Source organism: Cetorhinus maximus, chromosome 13 (genome assembly GCF_964194155.1).
Source record: "Cetorhinus maximus chromosome 13, sCetMax3.hap1.1, whole genome shotgun sequence".
NCBI lineage: Eukaryota > Metazoa > Chordata > Chondrichthyes > Lamniformes > Cetorhinidae > Cetorhinus > Cetorhinus maximus.
In genome coordinates, this window is record NC_135891.1 from 58,532,444 (window position 1) to 58,557,683 (window position 25,240).

The following is a 25,240-nucleotide window of genomic DNA, read 5'->3' on the forward strand; positions in this document are numbered from 1 at the left end:
TGCCCATTCCACCAACTTGTCTATGTCCTTTTGACATTCTACACTATCTTCCTCACAGTTCACAATACTTCCGACTTTCGTACCATCCACAAACTTTGAAATTGTGCTCTGTACACCAAGGTCCAGGTTATTAATATATATCAGGAAAAGTGTCCCAACACTGACCCCTGGGGAACTCCACTACAAACCTGCCTCCAGCCCGAAAAACATCCATTAACCACTAAACTCTGTTTCTTGTTACTCAACCAATTCTGTATCCATTTTGCTACTGTCCCTTTTATTTAATTCATAGAGAATGAGAGGGGAGGGGAAAAGTGCATCTATTAACATTTATAATGCAGCAAGAGTTAGAACTTTTGTGGAAATCATTATGTCTCAGTTGGATATTTGAATAATCATGAATTTAATGTTATTCAGAGCTCTGAGTCAATTTCTGTTTTGTTAACAAACTGAAACCACAACTCTGGGATTTTATTTTTCTTAAATTTTTGTTCCTGTATAGTGATGCGAATCAAAAATGGAAAAAAAACAAGAATTGATTGAAAATTTTAAAAAAACTTTATACTAGAAAAGTGACTACATTGTCTAAAAAAGGGAATATTCTTTCATGTAACAGAATAAATGCTCTCTGTTTCAGTTTATTAAAAATCAAGAGAAAAGAAATGGTTCCTGAGATAGCAGAGAATTTACTGGCCAATATATCAGCATATCATGCCCTTTGATCAGAGCCCTGTAACACATTCTCCTTTAGCCTACGTGCAGGATTGGAAAGGATGTTGATCTGTACTTGCACAGTAAGTGATTCATCAGCCACAAATGACGACTGAGAGCATTTTCCTCAGCTTGGAAATCAACATGACAAGCCACTGGCAGGCTTCAATTCAATCAATAAGCTTCTGCTTATCTGTAGAACAAATGTTTTCCCTTTCAATAAACTACTGATGGACCTCCTGTAGCGTAGCTGATGCGTTGTCTGCAATCTGGAAAACAGTCGTCATGTTTGCTGCTTATATAGTCTGCTCCTTTCAAGGCTACTGCCTGAACATTCCTTGTAAGAATCCAGGTAATTATAGTTCCTTATAAATTCCTGACGTCAATTAAATTAAATTAAATTTCAAGCTCCAGATCATTAGAGGTCTGGGTGAAATGGCTGGCCTTCTATTTTATTCCCAAGATAAAAAACATTGCTTATTCTTCATCATAGCCTTATCTGTATCACCTTTTAATTCCTTGAAGACTGTTTTCTCTGCAAGGTCTGTCCTTGGCATCCTGATTTTTCATTTATCCCCTTTTCTATTCCTTACCCAGCAGCCCAAATTCTTTTCCGGAAGAATACTTCTCTACACCTTTTCCACCTACCACTCTATTACTTCATGACCCCCTCCCAACTCTTTACCACCTCCCTGATTCCAGCCCCACCTGCCTGAATCCTTCTTCTTCATGTATCATTACTCATTCACTCTGTCATTCCACACCAACAAGCATCCCAGATCATTGTCTCTTCTCTCAATTCCAACATTACTCACCCGCACAGATAGAGACTCCGACCTTGCCCAATATTACAATGCACCCCTGCCCTCGGCCACAGGTAACACTTCACTCCTCAACTCTGCCTCTAAATTCATCTAGGAAACCAGAACTTTTCAATGAATGTCTTGGTTCCTTTCAATATTTCAGTCATCTTTCTTGCTGTTCCATTTAACAGAGATATTCAGGTTAAAACAGGTTAAATAAGTTAAACATATTAAAAACTAAGATCTGCATCAGACACACCCACAAACACACAACTCTACAGATCAATCTCAGACACTCTGGCAGAGAGGTTAAAATGAAAAAAACCTGGAACAGAGCCAATGCCACCTGAACCAGCACACTTCCTGTTTGTACAAAGGTGGGACGAAGGATGGGGAACTATTCTACTTGTGAGAAGAAGAGTGGTCAATTAAATATTACAATGAGGCTCTGTGCCTTCATTTTAATAGCTATTCTATTATTAACCACAGGCAGCTGAGTTTCCCAGGACTTGGGGAAACGCAGCAGCTGAATCCATGAGGCAAGTGCCTTTACAACACTGCTTGTGGGCCAGGGGGAGCAGAAAAGCATTTCCTCCAGACATAACATGCTACCCAGCAATCACCACACACCACAGCCCCCCTGCTCCAACCACTCCATGTTTGGGACACCCCGGAACAGCATCCAAACCTCCCCCAACAATCCAGACCCCTCCCAGCGATCAGGATTGTCCCAGGCCACCAACCATCCCAGCCCTGGATTCTAAAACCGCCTTGAAATCTCTCTCACTCTCCTGCTTTCATAGGCTTTGGGGTCCTGTGAAGCAGACTGCCCACCCAAAGAGCCTCCAACCCATTAATCAGGCTGGTTGTGGGTAGGAACCCATCGTTAAAATCTGCAGGACACTTGGGAAATCAGCTCTTCCAGATTTCCCGACCTCACAACAGTCACTAGCCAACCCCCCCTAACGCCTCCTCTCAAATCCACACAAGATTTGTCTTCAAGCTAAAATCCTGGCCTTTGCTTTTTTTAAAAATTCCTTTCATGCAAAAGGGAAAGTTCAAATAAACTTACTGAATTTGATTCAGATACAGGTTGTGTGATTTTATTTAAGTAGCCACAATCCAACAAAGTGTTCAAAAAACTGCATTTATGTTGCGCCTCGTCGTGTCTCAAAGCGCTTTAAAATTAATAGGTTACTTTTAAGGTCTAGTCAACAACAACAGCTTGCATTTATGCAGCATCGTTAATGTAATATGATGTCCCAAGGTGCTTTGCAGATTTTATTAGACAAAATTTGATATTGAGCCCCCAAAGAAGATGTTAGACCAGATGATGAAAAGCTTGGTCAAAGAATCGCTGTTAGATGAGCAAATTTGTACACAGCAAGTCCCACAAACAGCTTATTGCTGAACGACTAGATCATCTATTTTGGTTGAAAGGGAATTTTTGGCCTGGGCACCTTCTTCAAGTCATGTTGTGGAATCTTTTACAACCATCTGAGCAAGCAGAAGAGACCTTATTTTAGCAGTTCACCTGAACAAGGGACCTCAGACAGAGTAGTCCTCTCAAGCACTGCTCTGTCAGTACAATGTGTGCTAATGCTTGAACCCACAACCTCTTGACTCGGAGGCAAGATAGCTACCAACAGGATCAAACACCTGAAAACACCAGTCATATAAAAAGTGAACAGGCTCAATGTGAAAATTACTGAGGAATATAACGATATTAAAACACATCTGAAAACACTTATGACAGTGAAAAACTTAAAATAAAAAGAATAATTCCTTGGGAGAAACTGTACCTTATGCTGACATATGAAAGAGAAATAGAGTTAAACAACAAAGTAAACATGGTTTGATAACTGTCTGCAAGCAGCACCAAAGATAATTAATTTACTTAGTAAAGAGAAAAGTATTTCACATTGGAAACATTGAAAAACAATCCTTCCCCTCTCCTCAAGAGACTGTTTCTGTAAATACAAACAGCTATACAAAGATACAGGTGTGCTCTGTTATAAAGATACAGGTGTGCTCTGTTACAAAGATACAGGTGTGCTCTGTTACAAAGATACAGGTGTGCTCTGTTTACAAAGATACAGGTGTGCTCTGTTACAAAGCATGTTTCATTCACTTGCATGTATTTTAATACAAATTCTCCCATCTGCCCAAACTGCCATCTTATAACAACACACAACCACTGGGAACAGGCTACATAATTCAGTTTCACAAAGATTAGTCCACTTCCTCCTTTACTGCAAGACTTCCTCCTTGGCTGAGGAAACTGTACATCGCACTGTCACATATTGAGTAGAATGTCAAATACCTGCATTGCTTTATAAATGAGTGATGAGCTGCAGAATACAAGACCATGTACCACTTCACCTTTTATGCACTGTTTTGTTGTCTTGCTTCCCCTTTCTGCTACAACCCAGTTTGCAAAGAACAGCACAAAAACTGAGAATTCTAGCTGACCTGCAACCATTGGTGGTCTCTACAAATAAAATAAAATGACTTGCAGCATAATCAGAACAAAGAATTCAAACATAACCAGACGAAGTTGTTGAGCATGAACCTTCAATATACAATAATGCAACTTTTTTTTTTAAAGCAAACTTCTGATCATCTTTCCCTCCCTTCCTGAACTTATTATTCATGCTAGGATATTGTTCCAGATACATAGCTTGTTCTCTCATGTCTGACCCAAGTTGATGACATTCATACATGCTTTGGCAGCAAGTGTCAGTAGGTTGCTTAACCATGGAGTGGAGGAGGGGACAATCACAACTGAGCCCAATGCTGTCCTCACTTATGTCCATGTACACACACCTCAACAAGGACCACTAGTGCACAATCTAAGTAAGAACTCTCCAATTTGGATGATGACGCCAGTAGATGCCCTGCCTCAGATTATTTAATGCAGTACAGGCCAGGGATCAAACCAGCTAATTTGCTTTGCATCACTCAACTGCCTTCTCACTGAGCCACCAGGGAGTTCCATATACTGTATTTTACATGACAGCACTTATTTATAATTGGGAGCCTGCTCATATGGTAGTTTTCAATCCTAGGTCATTAGGTTGTGGTTTCAAGCCCCCACCTCCTCCTTCTGGGAAATGAGCACACAATCTTGGCCAGCAATGCAGTGCAGTTCGACGGGGTGATGCATTGGTGGTGATGCCAGTTTTTGAATGAGATGTTACACTAGGGTCCGAAAAGCCCATTCCTGTGGTGAATGCTAAACGTCCCACGAAGAATGGTAATTCTCCCGGTCACCTTGGCAACATTCCTTCCTTGATCAACAACACAAAAAATAGATTATTGTCTACGGGAGCTTGCTGTGGGCAAACTAGCTCTGACATTTGCCAGTATAAAAAACTGACTACGTATCTAATAAAGCACTATGTAAATGTAGCTTCTTTATAAACTAAACTTTCCAACAAGTTGGTCAATCTTATTGTGCATCTATTTTCAAACACAGAAGAGTAGATACACAAGGCAGTATTTACTGATGATCCTGGTACATAAACTTCATCACCAATACCTTTGTGACAAATGAATTCATGTTAACTTAACAATGACCAAGATAAAAACAGGCCATATCCTGCAATATTCATGATCTGTTCTCAAATCTGAAACCAGCATACTCAATAACAGCATCAGCAACCCTCATATCATCTATATTTTTACAGGCATGTTTTTCTCTCTTCCTCACCTCTCCACCCCATGTGTGATTCCCCAGCCAGACAGTAGGTGGGTGATCTTCATTACTGCTGTTTTTTGATCCTGTTATGTAGAGTGAAAAAGCTATTTGGAGTGTCTGTCTCTGATTTCCTTTGTCTCCATAGCACTCCACTTATGAAGATTCCGTGAAATTATTCGTGGAAAAATAGGAAAGTTCTGCAAAATCTTGGCCAATATTTATCCCTCAACCAACAGTACTAAGATAAATTTGATCTCATTGCTGTTTATGGGATCTTGCTGTGCACAAGTTGGCTGCCACCTTTCTCTACATTAAAACAGCAATTATACTTCATAAGCATTTCACTGGCTGTGATGTCCATCTTAGGAGGGATGCTGATTAAATGCAAGCCCTTTCTTGTAAGTTAGATGGTGGGGATCCACAAAGAGAGATTAACTCTCATTATTTATCATCTCACATGAGCTTCAGCGAGATCACTCTGCATGATATTTATCAGGGGACTCTACGGCTATTTATCACCTACAGATTATTTCTTCCATCGATCTCTAGCAATGCTTTACCAGCCTCAGACCTGCAGGATGAACACTGCCCACCAATATTCAGCAAGTTACAACTGTTGGCACCATTCCTTACTGAATGGAAAAAAATCTATGTGTCAAAAAGATTTAAACAATGGACCATAAATACGTGGTTACATTCTGTTTATTATCAGTTATTTGTACATATTGTACACTCATTCTGTTGGCAGCCCTACATACAGTATCTAAGCACTAACGCCATTAACCAATCTCTGGCAATGTTTGTATTAGGTGATAAGAGAATGTAAAACTGACTCATTGAACATATTAGCATTCACTCTCAAACTACAGAAAACAGGAAGCCATAAAAAATTCTTTCAGTCTCTTTGGCTAAGAACCGTGTAGCTTTTAGACCCTTGTAGGCTGAGTGCAGAAAGAAGAATCCTGCTTTCAGTATCAACAGATCTCAGTTGGTCTTTCCTTTATTCAGATTCTGTATGGGTTAGTTGGTTTATCATGTTAAAGCTGATTTCTGTAGCCTGCCTCTGGGCCATTTCTGGTCAGGGCCCTGACATCGGGATCAAACCTGGGTCCGATCCTGCACCGACTGAGCCAGGACTGTCACAAAAATCAAGTTTGGACACTGGATGCAAGAGCACTGGCATAAATAAAGGAAACTCAAAGTTCAAAAGATTCTAGGGTGGCTCATGGAAAGCACCCTTAAGGCTTTACTGTTAGTGTCAAACAGGCAGTCAGCTCTTCGCTCAATGTTTCACCTGCATTTGGAGGGCATCTTGAGATTCTCTCCAATAGCAAGTGCACTGATGAAAGGTCATTACAAACATACAAATTAAGAGGAGTAGGCCACTCAGCCCCTCAAGCCTGCTCCACTATTCAGTAAGATCATGGTTGATCTGGTTGTAACCTCAACTCCACATTCCTGCCTATCCCCATAACCTTTCACCCCTTTGCTTATCAAGAATCTATCTATTTCTGCCTTAAAATACTCAAATACTCTACTTAAACCGCCTTTTGAGGAAGAGAACTCCAAAGACTTACAACCATCCAAGAGAAAAGATTTCTCCTTGTCTCTGTCTGACATGGGCAACCCCTTATTTTTAAACAGTGACCCCCTTGTTCTAGATTCTCTCACATGAGGAAACATCCTTTTCACCTCTACCCTGCCAAGACCCCTTAGGATCTTATATGTTTCAATCAAGTATCCTCTTACTCTTCTAAACTCCAGTGGATACAAGCCTAGCCTGTCCAACTTTTCCTCATAGGACAACCTGCCCATTCCGGGTACTAGTCTAGTAAACCTTCTTCGAACTACTTCCAATGTATTTACATCCTTCCCCAAAAAAGATCACCAATACTGTACACAGTACTCCAGATGTGGTCTCATCAATGCCCTGTATAAGTGAAGCATACCCTCCCTACTTTTGTATTCAATTCCCCTCACAATAAATGATAACATTCTATTAGTTTCCTAATTACTTGCAGTACCTGCATACTAACTTTTTGTGATTCATGCACCAGGACACCCAGATCCCTCTGCATCTCAGAGCTCTGCAATCTCTCACCATTTTGATAATATGCTTCTTTTTATTTTTCCTGTCAAAATGGACAATTTCACAGTTTCCAATATTTTCACCATTTGCCAGATTTCTTCCATTCACTTAATCTATCTATACCCCTTTGTCCTTCTCACAACCTATTTTCCTACCTATCTTTGTGTCATCAGCAAATTTAGCAACCATTCCTTTGGTCCCTTCATCCAAGTCATTTATTTGAATTGTAAAAAGTTGAGACCCCAGCACTGATACCGGTGGCACTCCACTTGTTACATCTTGCCAACTAGAAAATGACACATTTATGCCTACTCTGTTTCCTGTTAGCTAGCCAATCTCCCATCCATGCCAATATGGTATGATATCATGAGCTTTTATTTTCCCCAATAATCTTTGATGTGGCATTTTATCAAATGCTTTCTGGAATCTGAGTACAGTACATCTATCTTCTTTATTCCCAGCACATGTTACTTCTTCAAAGAACTCCAATAAATTGGTTAAACATGATTTCCCTTTCACAAAACCAAGTTGACTCAGCCTGGTTACCTTGATTTTTTCTAAGTGCCTTGCTATAACGTCTTTGACAATAGCTTCTGACATTTTCCTAAAATAGATGTTAAGCTAACTGGCCTTTAGTTTCCTGCTTTCTGATTCCATCCCATTCTGAATAAAGGAGTTACATTTTTTATTTTCCAATCTAATGGAACCTTCCCCGAATCTAGGGAATTTTGGAAAATTAAAACCAATGCATCAGCTATCTCATGGGCCACTTCTTTCAAGACCTGAGGATGAAGTCCATCAGGACCTGTGGACTTGTCGCCTGCAGCTCCAACAATTTGCTCAGTACCACTTCCCTGATGATTGTAATTTTCTTAAGTTCCTCCCTTCCTTCCGTTTCCTGATTTACAACTATTTCTGGAATGTTTATTGTATTCTCTATAATGAAGACTGATGCAAAATATCTGTTCAATTCATCTGCCATCTCCTTATTTTCCATTATTAATTCCCCAGTCTCACTTTCTATAGGACCAATACTCACTTTGTTAATTCTTATATTTTTTAAATAGCTATAGAAACTCTTACTATCTATTTTTATATTTCTAGCTAGCTTTGTCTTGTACTCTAATTTTCCCCTCCTTATTAATCTTTTAGTCATTCTTTGCTGTTTTTTATATTCTGTCCAATCTTTTGGCCTGGCACCCATATTTGTGCAATTATATGCTTTTTCTTTAAGTTTGATACTATCTTTAATTTCTTTAGTTAACTTTTTTTGTTGATTTGAAATTTTAACTGTTTCTTCCCCCACAAATGCCAACTGTATGACTCTTTATTGTAAGCTTACTCTACTCTAAAATAGATGCTGGTGGAACTGAAGTATTAAGGTGGCATCAGGTCTGCTCCGGAGTTGGTGATCCAACCTGGCAGGAAGATCTCTGACAGTCTTGCGCTACTCAGGGATATGATTGCCCATGTATGGGACAGGGGTGTGCGCACCTGCCTCATCAGCCTGGACCAGGAGAAGGCCTTTGACAGAGTATCGCACATCTACATGATGGATGTGCTCTCTAAAATGGGGTTTGGGAAGGGAATCCACAACTGGATCCAACTGCTCTACACAAACATCAGTAGCGCAGTTTCAATCAATGGGTGGGAATCAGAAAGCTTTCCAATTAAATCTGGAGTCAGGCAGGGCTGCCCACTCTCCCCGGTCCTGTTTGTGTGCTGCATAGAACCCTTTGCTGAGTCTATCAGGAAGGATCAGGGCATAAGAGGAGTGACAATCCCGGGCAGTGGAGGCACTCAGGTTAAAGCCCCCCTCTACATAGACAATGTCACCGTCTTCTGCTCGGACCGCTGTCGCTGCGCAGACTGATCAACATCTACGACCAGTTCGAACTGACCTTAGGAGCCAAGGTAAATCGTGGCAAGAGCGAGGCCATGTTCTTTGGGAACTGGGCTGACCAATCCTTTGTCTCCTTCACCGTCAAGACAGATGGCCTGAGGGTGCTGGGCATATGGTTCAGAGGGACCACGGCATGTGTTAGAAACTGGAAGGAGTGAGTGGCTATGGTGAAAAGAAAACTGGGCATGTGGGAGCAACACTCCTCTCCATTGTGGGTAAGAACCTGGCCATCAGGTGTGAGGCACTGTTGGTGTTGTTGTACGTGGCACAGGTCTGGCCCATTCCTCACTCCTGCACGGTGGCGGTATGCAAACACCAAGGGGAGAATTTTCTCCCCGTCAGGCGGGCTGAGCAGGAGCCGGCGGATGCGCAGCCGATTGCTGCCCGTGATCGGCTGTGCGCCGCCATTTTACGTGGGCGGGCCAATTAAGGCCCGCCCAGTGTGACATGCACCCGGAAGCGCTCAGCGCTACCTGTGCGGGCAGGGGGAGGAGGGAGAATCAGGGCCTGCGATCTTTCGCGCATGCGCATGCGCGAAAGAGCGCAGAAATCTCCCTAAGGCAGTTTCATGCCTCAGGGAGATTAAGTTTAGCTCAAAGCATGTTTAAAATAAAGAAATAAAATTATGCAGACATGTCCCCTCATGTGACAGTGTCACATGAGCTGGGACATGTTTATGAATTTTAATAAAAATTTTTATTTAATTTATAAACCCTTCATGAAACCTCATCCCACCCATGGATGAGGTTTCATGAGAAATGCGAAGGCCGCCTGGGCTCTTCGCCTGCCCAACCCCAAGGCTGGACGGGAAGCCCTGACAATGACTTTAATTCGGTGGTTAATGGCCTTAACAGGCTTTTGGCAGTTTGGTGGACGTGCAGCCGACTCCGGTGCATGCCTGCCGAACTGAAGATCAGAATGCCGGGCGGTGATGTCGGGACACACACCTGACGTCACCGCACGTCATTTTACGCGTCGGCATGTGGGGCCCGCCCCCACATGCCGAACAGAAAATTCAGCCCCAAGCATCACTATGTGCTGACGTTCTGCCTGTCTCCAGTGTTGCGAAGGATTGGTCTGGCCGCGGAACGCCCCAAGTAGTTGGACTGTGCCGTACCACCTGTCCCTTATGGAAATATTTATGCAGAGAAACACCTTTGACCACAAGTCCATCAGGCAGTGTTTGGCCCGAACTGGACACTGAACCAGTACTCCCTAAAGAGGGCAAAGTCCCATTTAAACACGCCAATCTCCTGACAATCAGCCTAACCACAGTCCTTGGGTTTGAACCGCTGATCCCACAGGTTACCAAGGTGGACAGACGGGAGCTAAGCTGGACAAGAGCAGCTCAGTCCTATGATCAGAAGGTCTGGCACTCACCGAGTGAGATACCCAGTATTCCCTTGCAGACTGCCCAGAGAAGCTTGACCATCACTTGTCTCCTGAGTGCTAACCACCCTGTAAAACCTCCAGACCCTTTAGAGGACACTTAATCAGGAGTTGAACAGGTAGAGTTCTGAAACTAATGGCTTTGGTTAAGTGTGATTCCCAACAGAGGAAAATTCAGAACTCTAACTCTGAATAGACTTCCTCAAAAGATGGACTTTGAATATTCCCAGATCACCTAAACATTCCACATCCCTGGCATGGACAGTATCCTTGCTGATGCACTAACTCAGGTTTAAACCTCACTGGCAAAACTTTGTGCCCTGGTATTCCAGACACTGCCTCTTTAACAAAAGATATAATCAACAGAGTAAAGAGAAAGTCACACTTAGGACATTGTTAACCATTAACTGAAACATGTCAGACCAAATACAAACCACATTGTCTTACATCATAGTTGTAATTCAACACCTTGATTTAGTTTGCTTTGAAGGAAACCTCTATTGCAGGTGTTTCAGTGTTGCCATATGCCCACCCTCAATACTATTGCCAATCTAACATAATCAAAAAGAGCCCAATCATCCAAAATACACTTGTGGATTACAGAAAGAAATTTAAAACAAGGTGAAGATGCAGAAAATTTGGATTTATTTTAAAGCGCCAGCCAGGACCAGCAGCTGGGGTGCCAAAGCATACACAGACAATCACAGCCTTACATGAAAGCTAAAAACCTGTACAAAGGGCTCAGCTGTAAATTAGCAATTAGGAAATGGGAGACACACGGGCGGGGAAGCCATTTCACACCACCTGATAGCCTTGAACCACATCCAGTCAGCCCCTGTAATCTTTTTGTATCGAACAAACATACATTCTTTGCTATATTCAAAAGGACAATGCTTAGTCTCTGCACTGCAATTACTGTACAAGAACACAATTATCAGCCCACTGTGCTGTGGCCTTTGTCTAACTAACACCATTAAGTTGTAACTGATAGTAAAAGATATATAAACGGTGCTCATTTGAACCTCAGTGAAGAAGCGCCTGGATTGCCCAGCGTTTGCTCCCCGCATGCGTAATAAAGGAACCACTTGAATATTGCATCTGAACTCCAAGTATTGAAATTTTGTTCCAGAGTATTCCTCAGACCTTTCAAAGGCAATCACTTTTGAATGATGCACTGTACACAGGAAGAAACAACTATTTGGAAAGGGTGAACAAAGTGAGTTAAAAACAAAAAACTACTGCGGATGCTGGAAATCCAAAACAAAAACAGAATTACCTGGAAAAACTCAGCAGGTCTGGCAGCATCGGTGGAGAAGAAAAGAGTCGACGTTTCGAGTCCTCACGACCCTTCAACAGAACTGAGTATAGTTAGAAGAGGGGTGAAATATAAGCTGGTTTAAGGTTGGGGGGGGGGGGGGGGGGGGGGGGGAGGAGAGAGAGAAGTTGGGGGGGGTGGTGGTGGTTGTAGGGACAAGCAAGCAGTGATAGGAGCAGATAATCAAAAGATGTCACAGACAAAAGGATCAAAGAGGTGTTGAAGGTGGTGATATTATCTAAGAAAATGTGCTAATTAAGAATGGATGGCAGGACACTCAAGGTACAGCTGAGAAGAAAAGAGTCGACGTTTCGAGTCCTCACGACCCTTCAACAGAACTGAGTATAGTTAGGAGAGGGGTGAAATATAAGCTGGTTTAAGGTGGGCGGGGGGAGAGAGAAGTTGAGGGGTGGGGTGGTGGTTGTAGGGACAAGCAAGCAGTGATAGGAGCAGATAATCAAAAGATGTCACAGACAAAAGGATCAAAGAGGTGTTGAAGGAGGTGATATTATCTAAGAAAATGTGCTAATTAAGAATGGATGGCAGGACACTCAAGGTACAGCTCTAGTGGGGGTGGGGTGGAAAGACTGACTGAACAAAGTGAGTGTTGGTTCTATAGAGTGTGTGTCTGGGGAACTGATAATGGAAAATAGAGAGATGGCAGATGAATTAAACAGGTATTTTGCTTCAGTCTTCACTATAGATGACACAAGTAACATCCCGGAAATAGCTATAAATCAAGAAATGGAAAGGAAGGAGGAACTTGGAAAAAATTATGATAAGCAGGGAAGTGATACTGAGCAAATTGTTGGGGCTATGGGCTGACAAATCCCGAGGTCTGGATGGACTTCACCCTAAGGTCTTGAAAGAAATGGTTAGTGAGATAGTCGATGCACTGGTTTTAATTTTCCAAAATTCCCTAGATTCGGGGAAGGTTCCATTAGATTGGAAAATAGCAAATATAATTCCTTTATTCAAAAAGGGAGGGAGACAAAAAGCTGGAAACTATAGGCCAGTTAGCCTAACATCTGTCATAGAGAAAATGTTAGAAGCTATTATTAAAGATGTTCTAACGGGGCAGTTAGAAAAATTCAAGACAATCAGGCAGAGTCAACATGGTTTTGTAAAAGGGAAATGATGGTTAACCAATTTATTGGAGTTCTTTGAAGGAGTCACATGTACTGTAAACCGGTGGATGTACTGTACTTATATTTCTAGAAGGCGTTTGATAAAATGCCACATCAAAGGTTATTGCAGAAAATAAAAGCTCATGGTATAGGGGGTAACATATTGGCATGGATAGAAGATTTGCTAGCTAACAGGAAACAGAGAGTTGGCATAAATGAGTCTTTTTCTGGTTGGCAGGGTGTGACAAGCGGTGTGCCACTGGGATTAGTGCTGGGGCCTCAACTTTCTCCAATTTATATAAATGACTTGGATGAAGTGACCGAAGGAATGGTTGCTAAATTTCTGACGACACAAAGGTAGGCAGGAAAGTAAATTGTGAAGAGGATGTAAGGATGCCACAAAGTGAAACAGATAGGTTAAGTGAGCCGGCAAAGGCCTGGCAAATGGAGTATAATGTGGGCAAATGTGAAATCGTTCATTTTGGCAGGAAGAATAAAAAAGAAGTTTATTATCTAAATGATGAGAGATTGCAGAGCTCCGAGATTCAGAGGGATCTCGGTGTTTTAGTGCATGAATCACAAAAGGTTAGTATGCAGGTACAGCAGGTAATTGGGAAAGCTAATAGAATGTTATCATTTATTGTGAGGGGAATTGATTACAAAAGTAGGGAGGTTATGCTTCAGTTGTACAGGGTATTAGTAAGACCACATCTGGAGTTTTGTGTACAGTACTGGTCTCCTTCTTTAAAGTAAGATGTAAATGCCTTAGAAGCAGTTCAGAGAAGGTTTACTAGACCAATACCAGGAATGGGCAGGTTGTCTTGTGAGGAAAGGCTGGACAGATTAGGCTTGTATCCACTGGAATTTATAAGAGTAAGAGGTGACTTAATTGAAACCTTTAAGATCCTGGGGGTCTTGACAGGGTGGATGTGGAGAGGATGTTTCCTCATGGGAGAATCTAGAACAAGGGGGTCACTGTTTAGAAATAAAGGATTGCTCACTTAAGACAGAGCTGAGGAGAATTTTTTTCTCTCGTATGGCTGTGAGTCTTTGGAACTCTCTTCCTCAAAAAGCAGTGGAAGCAGAGTCTTAGAATATTTTTAAGGCAGAGCTAGAATAATTCTTGATTAGCAAGGGGGTGAAAGGTTATTGGGGGCAGGCAGGAATGTGGGGTTGAGGTTACATTCGGATCAGCCATGATGTTATTCAATGACAGAACAGGCTTGAGGGGCCAAGTGGCCTACTCCTGCTCCCAATTCGTATGTTCGTATGTTGTACAAGAGACTGAAATATAGAAGTGGGGGGAAAAATTAAAAAATCAAAAATTTAATTAAAAATTGCAAAGATGTAATTATTTAAAATGTAAAATTAAAATAAAACGCAGATATGTTTCATCAACATTAAGTTGCAATGTGCTAATTACTGGCTTTGAAGTTAATATATAGTGACTGCTTGTTAAGCCAAAACAAGTGTCTCCAAGAACCATTCTGAAGCAACAGTAAATCCTTTTTATGGCACACTGTTACCCCTTGAGCCCAAGGCTCATAAATCCACAATAATATCTTTCTTTCCAATGTAATATGAATCTTATGTTCCTATAACTCAAATTGATATATCATTGGGTAGAGTTAATTGGGTAAATGTTAGGTTGAATGATGCACTCTGGTCCTTTGTGTAGTTTAATGTGTGATTGTAACTAGCCAATTGTTGTGTGGGACAAGTTGTGAGTATTTGTGTTTTCATTCATCCCTTCAAACAAATTTCTAAATACTCCTTAAAATTAAAACAAAAATACCATATTTGGTGTAAATATAAAGTTAGATATATGTTTCATGGAACTTCACATCTCAAGCAAAGACTACAATCCCTGCTCACAACTGGTGTCATATCAGAGAAGCACACATACACAGGTTTACATATCCACATAAGGACAGAGAAGCAAGAGATTAATACATCTGGGAGTGAAACACAACAAGCAATACAATAAAACTCACCAAACACACCTTGAGGAAAATGGGGAAACAGTTCAATGATGGATCCATTCCACATTAATATTCCAACTGAGTACTTAATTCATTTCCTAAATCTCATGTCTTAGGAACACTACCTATTATAGCAGAACTAACACAATTCACTGCTTCATTCATCTTAGTCTACCCAACAGTAGAGTACTCTCTTCCCCTTCACTTCCTTCTGACCCCACCCCTTCCTCGAATCTCACCTCATGTTATGTATGTGTGATACCCCCCCAACCTTCCACCCTCTGATGCTGAATGATCTGGAGTCAGCAAAGGGCTCAGCTATATTTCTCTCCCACCTCATTGAATTTTGAGCTGGGCTTGACTTTGAGCTCCTCTTCTGTTGCCTTTGCCTCTGTGTCCACTTCTTTGGCCAGGAGTCCTCTGCCCACTCAACGGTCTCTAGTGTTCTGCCTCCACTGGACCCCTCCCTCTGACCTCTTACCCACTCTTGGTCTTTTTATTGAGAATTGCCAGCATGACACTGGCTGTCTCAATTCTTCTACTCACTCACTAAAACCTGTCTCCCTCTGAACTTGCTGCACTCTGTTCTTTCAGGTCTAACTCTGACATGATTATCAAACCTGCTGACAAGGGAGAGGTGCTGTTGTTGTTTAGTGAACTGACCGCTACCTTGCAGAGGCTGAATACCAAATCTCCAACACTTCCTTCCACCTCCCCCTGGACCATGACCCCACCAATGAACATCAAGCCATTGTTTCCAAAACAATCACTGGCCTCATCTCCTCCAGTGATCTTTCCACCTCATGGTTCCCCAACTTCATACAGCTCACTTCTATCACCTTCCCAAGATCCATAAAATAGTACTTCCCTGGTAGACCTATCATTTCAGCCTGTTCCTGTCCCAATGAACTGATTTCTTCCTACCTCAATTCTATTTTTCTTCCCTTATCCACTCTATCCCTACGTGACTCTTCTGATGCTTTCAGTCACTTTAACAGTTTCCAATTTCCTGGTCCTAACAGTTTCCTCTTCACCATGGGTGTGCAATCACTCTACACCTCTATCCCTGCACCTGGACAGTCTGAGGGCTCTCTAATTCTTCCCGGAATGGAGGCCCAACTGGTTTCTACTGACCACCGCCATCCTCTGATAGGCTGAACTTATTCTATACAAAAACAGAATTACCTGGAAAAACTCAGCAGGTCTGGCAGCATCAGCGGAGAAGAAAAGAGTTGACGTTTCGAGTCCTCATGACCCACTTATTCTATCACTGAACAACTTCTCTTTTAACTCATCCCATTTTCTCCAAATAAAAGGTGTTGCGATGGGTAGCTGAATGGGTCCCAGCTAGGCCTATCTTTTTATGGGATATGTGGAACATTCCTTGTTCCAGCACTACTCTGGTCCCTTCCCTCAAATCTCTTTCCAGTACATTTGATGACTTTATTGGTGGCATGCCCTGCTCTCACCCTGAATTAAAAAACTTCATCAACTTTGCTTCCAATTTCCACCCTTCTCTCAGTTTCACTTAGTCCATTTCCAACTTTTCCTTTCACTTCCTTGATGTCTCCGTCTCCATTTCTGGTGATGGGCTATCAATTCCCATTCTTACCGCAACTACACCTCCTCACACCTTGCAGCCTGTAAGTATTCCATTCCATTCTCCTAGTTTCACATTCTCCGTCACATTTGTTCCGATGATGCAACCTTCCACAACAGCGCTTCTGATATGTCATCCTTTTCCATCAGCCCGTCTCACCCCACCATAGTTGGCAAGACCCTTGACCATGTCCACCACATTTTCTGCATGCCTGCTCTCACCTTTCCCTCCCTCCCAGAACCTGGATATGGTTCCACTTACCCCCACCTTACATCCCATCAGCCTCCATATTCAACAAATTATTTCTATCATTTCTGCCACTGCCAAGCACATCTTCCCCTCCCCTCCCACTTTTAAGAAAGTTTCTGATGCAAGGTCCTTGACCTGACATATTGGGGAGAATTTTCACCCTGTCAGGGGGTGCTGAGTAGGAATGGGCGCACAGCCGATCGCCTCCCGCAATCGGCTGCGCGCCGCCATTTTACGTGGGTGGGCTAATTAAGGCCCGCCCAGCGTGACGCGCACCTGGAAGTGCTGAGCACTCCCTGTGCGGGCAGGGAGAGGAGGCTGAGTAGGGGCCTGTGATCTTTCGTGCATGCACACGAAAGAGCACAGAAATCTCCGAGGCACCTCTAATTTCATTTTGAAAAATTTAAATAAAGAGAAAAAAAACATTTTCAGACATGTCCCCTCATGTGACAGTGTCACATGAGCTGGGAGACGTCAATGAATTTTAATTAAAAAATTAATTTGATTCATAAATCCTTCATGAAACCTCATCCCACCCGTGCATGAGGTTTTATGATAAATGCAAAGGCTGCCTGGGCTCTTTGCCTGCCTGCCAACCTTAAGGTTGGACGGGCAGCTCCATTATTTATTTTAATTAGCTTTTAAATGGCCTTAATAGGCCTTTGACAGTTCGGCGGGCGCGCAGTCGACTCCGGTATGCGCCCACCGAACTGAAGGTCGGAATGACGAGCGGTGACGTTGGGACACACGCCTGACGTTATCGCACGTCATTTTACGCATCTGTGAGCTGGGCCCGCCCCCGCATGCCGACCCTAAGATGCTGGCCATTAACTCTATTTCTCTCTCCACGGATGCTGCTTGACCAGCTGAGTGTTTCCAGCATTTTTATTTCAGAATTTCACCACCGGGAGTATTCTGCTTTTTGAGGAGAATACAGCTCTTCAACCTAGACCACAAATGTGGTCGATACCCACCTCCAGGAAGTCATGAGGATTATTCCTGGAACACTGAGACCACCACACTCCAGTGGCGTCATGTGCTAGCACACATTGAACCTCCTGATGTCCGCAAGGAAAATATCCTCCTCAAAGAACACCATCAGCTGACAGCTAATGAAGCATTCCTACTGACACAGAGCCTCCAAAAAAAAAACACGCTGCCATCTGAAATGCCACAGGCTGTACTGGAACACACTCCACACCCTACAAACTGATGACGTTTCAATGGTGCACCTCCCAGTTGACTGCAAACACCATCAATGACAACCTGGTTACTGACTCTAGTGGTTCGGTCTCGGATCTCAACCTTCCACGGAAAACCTGGACAATCCTCCATCCCTTGAGGATGGGCCAGGGAAGATGTGGCCATTTGCTCCACAAGTGGAACGTGAGGAAATCCAGGTCAGACTGAAGTCCTGTCCTGAGAAACCCATTCCTGGTGCATCACACAATTCACAGTGTGTCAGCTAAAGCCATTGAATGGATTGTTAACCTCAACATCAAACTATATGTGCTTCTCCAACCATACGAACATATATTAACTACTACAAAAGCAAGGAAGTTATGTTAAACCATTAGAAATCACTGGTTAGGCCTTATCTAGAGTATTGTGTCAAATTCTGGGCATTACATTTTAGGAAAGATTATTTCTTCATTTTCATTCAAAGGATGCGTGTGTTCAAAATAAGGCCAGAATTTGTCTTTTCCTAATTGCCCTAAAGAAAGTGGTGGCGAGCCACCTTCTTAAATACAACTGAATCACTTGCTAGGCTATATTAGAGCATAGTTAAGAGCAAACTACATTGCTGTAGAGCTGGAATTACAAATAGGCCAGACCATGTATGGATAGCAGAGTTCTTTCCCTAGAGAGCATCAGTGAACCAGATGGTTTTTAAAATAATCTGCTAGTTTCATGGTCACCAATATTGATACTATCATTTTTTAATTCTGGATTTTATTTAAAAAATTAAATACCCCAACAGCCTTCACAGGATTTCTGCTCAAATCACTGGATCATTTGGCTGGTAAAATAACCACTATGCTACCATAACCTTGATCTTAGTCTTGGAGAGGGAGCAGAGGAAATTTAAGATAATGATATGAGGACTGAGAGGTTTCAGCTGAAAGAAAAGACTTGGGTTTATATAACTCCTTTCCTGGCCACAGGTCATTCCAAAGTGTTTAACAGCCAATTTAATGCTTTTGAAATGTAGTAATTGTAATGTAGGAAATGGCAAGGCACGAGAAGCTGTGATTGTCTTCCTTGGTGTAGAATGGTTTAAGGCAAGTTTTAATAAATAAGGAGAAATGTTTTTTCACTTGGAGGTGAATTGGTAACCAGAGGACACAGATTAAAGCTTACTGGCAAAAGAACATGAGGCAAATGAGGAGAAATATTTTTAAGCAATGAGTTATTTTCATCTGGTATGCTTCACTTGAAATGGCAGTGGAAGCAGATTCAATAGTAACTTTTTAAAAAAGGAAACGTGTAGAAAGAGCAAGGTAATGGAACTAATTGGATAGCTGCTTCAAGGAGCATAGACACAATATGCCAAGTGGTTTCCTTCTGTGTTGTAAGATCCTGTGGTTATTTGTTTCGACAAATAAGGATCTGTATTGTACCATGTAAACAGTATACAGTACTATAAATATAATGTAGGTGAACGATTTGTAGCTTTAAATTCAAATTGCTGTAAAAGTGATAGAATTCTAAAATAAAGTAACTGCGTTAGTAGTTACCAGGGTGCGTAAATGAAAATCACTGTACAGAAGCACAAATCAGCTCTGTGATGGAAGAAGCAATTAGGGAAAGTTATACTTCTGACAATTATATTCAGAAAAATTTATTTTGCACCTTCAAAATTTTTCTCAAATACAGCCCCATCAATGCACAGTGCATAGGTGTACCAAGGTGGAAATGTCTGATGAGGTCAAACAAAAAAATAGCTAAACACAAGTTTTCTTCCAGGAATTAAAGCTAACATCATGGACTAGATTTTGTGGTCATCATGGTGCTCATCATTGACCTCGAAGAAAGATGCCCACATGGATCTAGTGATCTCTGTGGCATGGGCTCCCCCTTTCCCAATGTCAGTTTAAATCTGGTGTCAAGTCAGGGGATCTCCAGACGCCAGCAGCAGTGATGTCAGCAAATGGGTAAGCAGCCAGATACATTGAAGTATTTTCACAGACAGCAAACTAGGAAGTTAAAAGCTTTTCAGGTAGCAAAATAAATGTTAATGGTTAGATTAAGATAGAAGCTAAATTAAAGATAATCAAGCTTTTAAGAATTAATTCAAAAATATGTGGAGTTATTTTTTAATATAATGGAGAAATTTGACATTTCACAAATACAAAATTAGCTCTTCAGGGCCAGTGAGGTTGTCTAGCTGTAATTATGAAGTTAGTACACCATTAAATATTTAGTAACACCTCACTCAACAAGGTCTAACATTTCAAGGATTTTTACTTCGAGACTAACACAGTAAAAGTGGAAGTTTTCATCAATTTACTGATTGCTTAGGGATTATTGTCTGGGCGAACCTCAGCAGTGCACCCTGCAGAGAAGCATAGAATCACTGACAGGAACTTCTTGATTTCTGTGTTATTCTAAACTTGTGCGAAATTCCAAAGTTGCTGTCAGCTTCAGTGGGGTAATGACTGTGACAAACAGTTCTGCCATCATTACCATTGCAAAATCCAGGCCATTGTTTCATTTGCCATTCCATGTTTCTCTAGTTGTTCTACTTGGCTTAAATTTCTGACACTTGGGAATCATACTTGTGATTATTCTCTATAATGTTTCTGGTACCTGAAAATCTCTCGTGTTTAGGTGACCAAAATCAAACATAGCAGTTGTTACTCAAGTTAAGGTCAGAGCACTGCACAGTTTCACAGATTTGAATGTCTCTGACTTGAGTTCTGTTGCTTTGATGATGTAGTTGAACATTCTGTTTGCTGTGTTGATTACTGCCTTGCAATGTTTGGTCATGTTCTGTGACAAGACCCACAGTTCTCTTTCCACTTCATCCATTGCTATTCTCAGCACAGGCCCAATAGGCTGAAATGACTTATACGGCACAGCAGGAGGCTATGATTTCAACATTATTTAAGCAATATAGATATCTGCAGAGTGTGCAGTACTTCGCACTTGTTTGTATTGAACTGCATCTGCTACTGTTCTGCCCACTTACATATTCAATCTAACTCATTATATAATTTCTGAGCTACCACAGTTTGGTATCATCTCTAATTTGGACCACATTGCATTGAGTTTCTGAATCAATATTTTGTGCACATTAGAAACTGTAGTGATCTCAAAACTGAATTCTGGGGCACATGACTGAGTTTTCCTGACTAATTACACTCACTAACACCTCTAATTATTTTCTACGTTTGAGCCAATATCTTATCCATTCCAATAATCTACCCTGAATTCCTACAATTTGGAGTTTAATTGTTTCTCATATGGAACTTGTTAAATGCCTTTTGCAAGTTTGGGTGTGGCATATCATAAAGTTTTCCACAGACTACTTGAATTGTCACTTCTTCAAAGAAGTCACATGGTCAGATACCTTTTTAAAAAAAGAATGGAACCAAGATTAATTGTTCTGAGTTTCCAGGTTCTCCCTTGTTTGAATATGCTAACCTATTCCCCAATCCATAGGAAGAGCAATTAGTTGCGACAAATTACGGGAAATGTTTGTGAGAACCAGAATGTTATCGTAATGGGAAAACGCAAGTGGTTTTGAGTTAAGAGTTGATAAAAGTAGTACATGATTGCGTCACGACCTAATGCATCAAGGAAGCCATAAGGTTGAGTAGTGATCTAACGGAGGTGATTAAAATGCTAAAACAGTTTTATAGAGTAGACACAGAGAAGTTGTTTGCTCTTGTGGGGGAATCTAGAACAAGGAGTCATTCGAAAATGAAATTAGGAAGCATTTTTTTTCATATCAAGGGCAGTGGAAATACTTGGAGGATGCATTATGTAGTATGCCAACAATCCTTCTCCTGTCCCTGAAAGAGAGTTTGGGCTAGAACAACTATATATTTCTAAAATAAGAAATTATTAAATGTACTAAGTGATCTACTAAAAGCCCTAACTTGACAGAAACCTAAATAGTAAAATACTGTCTATCGATCATATATATTTTTATTTAAAACATAGAGGTGAGTCCAGAAGTAAGACCTTCCTATACATAATTTTTATCTTTCACTTTAAAAAAAAATCAACTCACCCAGCCCTTCCTGCACTGCACTAATTTCGAGTGAGGCAGAGCAGTATATATCTGAGCTCACTAAGCCTGTCATTGTACAACAAACTGCAAAGGACATGAGGCCAGTAGTAGCAATGGTCTTCCTCCATTTTGCCTTAAACAGAAGATAATAGTGCTAATAATTCATGCTCAAGTCTGTGCAGCTCACCAATGTGTAACACATTTTCTACAAAAGATAAACTTGTAAATTATTATGAGGCTATCACAACTGTTAATCCTTGAGCGTGAATGTCAGTACATCATCACCAGTAATGCTCTATCGGTTCTAGTGCTCACTGACAGATAATAATGTCAGAACCATCAGTAGGAAACTACTATGAGTTCACAATGACAGATAGAAATGCCAGAAAAAAATGGGACTGAATAAAATCACTAAAGATCAAACAGTAACACTCATATAATCTGCCACAGTTTCAAATCATTAATTTGAGGGATTATAAATCATCCAAATATTGCTTTACCTTGAAGGTATATTGGCTTGGATCTTGTGGTCAGCGGTGAAATTTGAGTGGGCTTTTGCATGGCAAATTATGCCAGTTAGAGAGTCATTTTAGCACGCACTATTGACAGGGCATTTGGGACACATGTGAACAGCGAAAGTATCAATGTGTCCCTTCAAATAATCAGATTGCAGAAAGCTGACTGAGCCACAGAGGGGGGGAATTTAATCGTGGCGCTGTTGCTCCCAACGCTGTGTCAAGAGGGCGGCGGCAGTCTGGCATGGGTCTCCTGTGGCCCAACGAATGCGATCACGTGTCAACCAGCCAATTAATGGAAATTGAGGGGTGGGAGACGGTTGACCGTGCAGTGGGCATGGGGTTACCATTGTAAGCCCTTAGGAGTATTTCTTGGTGATGGTCAACTGATGTGTAACCTTACGCATGGTTTAATGGGCTCGACCACCATCTTTCCAGTAGCAATGGCCTGAATTCTACCATAGAGCCTAAACTAGGAAGTATAAATCAGAATATTTAATTCAATGTAAAATCATATACGCAAAGTGAAATGAAGAAACAAAGAAAGGATTAAGAGTGATAAAAGAACAAAGGTTAAAAAATGTTTTTCAAATCCTCAACAATAATTAAATATGAAGAGAATGAAACACCACACTTGTAAAAGTCAATTTTCAGTGCATTGAGGTTATTTGGCAATAATTCATACTTATCAGACCATTCGTAATTCATCTATACCTGAATGGGCAAACCTTAACTTTTTCTAAGGGATCATTGGGTATCTAATGGATAGGTACTACAATTTCATGCATTTTCATGCTGACTCTCTCTGGGAGGTGCCAGAGTGCTGAAGCTTGTGGAGGCACAGAACAATTCGGACAGCAACTTCTGGAATTCAGCGTTTAACTGCATTTATGCCAATGCTGCAAGTTCCTGTCTGATTTACTCCATATAACAGTAAACACAGAGCCTTTGCATTATTCCCACCTCAAAAATCAATGTTTCAACCTGTCATTCAGATCAGCTCCATCATATGAATATGTGATATCATCTATTCATTTTTTTAATTGAATGGATTCAAAATCTATTCAATTTTTCTCCCTGTAAACCCACTAAATTTATGAAATGGCTTTTTCAGTAATAACTTCGTTCAGTACTCTCATGGTTTGGTTCACAGTGCTAAGTTTAAATGCAACTGATAAAATATTCATATGCACGGTGTATGCTGTTATATTATTTAGTAGTAACCATAACAATGGCATGAAAAATTGGAATTTTAAGAACTGACAATCCAAATTTTTAAAAGGAATATTTACCTGTATATTCAAACCCATCACTCTCAAAACTGTGTAAAAAGTCAGGCTCACTGTTCGTTGCAGTTGTTTCGGCATAGTCCTCATCTGTCACATCTGCATCTCCAAAACTCAATGTTCCACTCAGACATGCAGATAATCCCTCAGTGTCATCATCAAGTTCTGATCTTTCAGGAAAATCTTCCGCTGATTCTTCTGTTGTGTTGACTTTTCTAACCTTCTTTTGAAACCTGCGTAGGATTTTCGATGCCATGCCAAACTCTGCAAGGCACATGAGAAAAACTAAGACACTTTTCCTAGTCAATGCTTACAGAGCGTCACAGTACAACATTGAAGGTGAAGTCCATAACTAATTCAAACGTCATTATAAAGTGGACAGGAAAGGCAGCAACCAGTGAGAAGGAATATTGTAACATAAAACACAGAGTGAAAGTTACCTGTTCCATTTAAGGAGTGAATTACAATAATGCAACATGATGGGGGGAATCACAGTAACATACCGTACTACTCATGGGGGAATCACAGTAACATACCGTGCTACCCATGGGGGAATCGCAGTAACATACCATGCTACCCTGGGGGGAATCACAGTTACATACCATACTACCCCAGGTAATCAGAGTAACATACCATAAAATCCTGGGGAGAATCACAGTAACATACCGTAACATCCTGGGGAGAATCACAGTAACATACCATAACATCCTGGGGAGAATCACAGTAACATACCATAACATCCTGGGGAGAACAAGAGTAACATACCGTAACATCCTGGGGAGAATCACAGTAAGATACCGTAACATCCTGGGGAGAATCACAGTAACATACAGTACTATTGGGAGAATCACAGTAACATGCTGTACTACCTTGGGGGAATCACAATCGCATACCATACTATCCTGGGGGGAATCACAGTAACATGCCATACTATCCTGGAGGGAATCACAGTAACATACAATACTCTCCTAGGGGGAATCAAAGTAACATATTGTACTACCCTGGGGGGAAATACAGTAACATACCATATTATCCTGGGGGGAATCACAGTAACGTACCATACCATCCTGGGGGGAATTACAGCAACATACCATACTACCCTGGGGGGAATCACAGTAACATACCATACTATCCTGAGGGGAATCACAGTAATATACCATACTATCCTGGGGAGAATCACAGTGACATACCATACTAACCGGTGGGAGAGAGGGGTGGAATCACAGTTACATACCATAGTACCCTGGGAAATCACAGTAACATACCATACTACCCTGTGCTTGGGCCGGGTGTGAATCGCAGTAACATACCATACTACCTTGGGGAATCACA

The 25,240-nt window shown here is 41.4% G+C and overlaps 1 protein-coding gene across 4 annotated transcripts in view; it reads right to left on the bottom strand.

Moving 5' to 3' along the window:
- snx21 (sorting nexin family member 21) overlaps positions 1–25,240 on the bottom strand; it is a 49,138-nt gene that overhangs the window by 21,984 nt on the left and 1,914 nt on the right. For 3 of the 4 annotated variants that reach the window (XM_078555417.1, XM_078555416.1, XM_078555418.1), the window contains exon 2: positions 23,915–24,172. In XM_078555417.1, coding sequence (XP_078411543.1) covers positions 23,915–24,164 — 250 coding nt within the window. In that variant the 5' untranslated portion in view covers positions 24,165–24,172. Of the gene's footprint in view, positions 1–22,107; positions 22,237–23,914; positions 24,173–25,240 lie in introns of those variants that run through there. The other variant, XM_078555420.1, reaches the window with a different exon arrangement.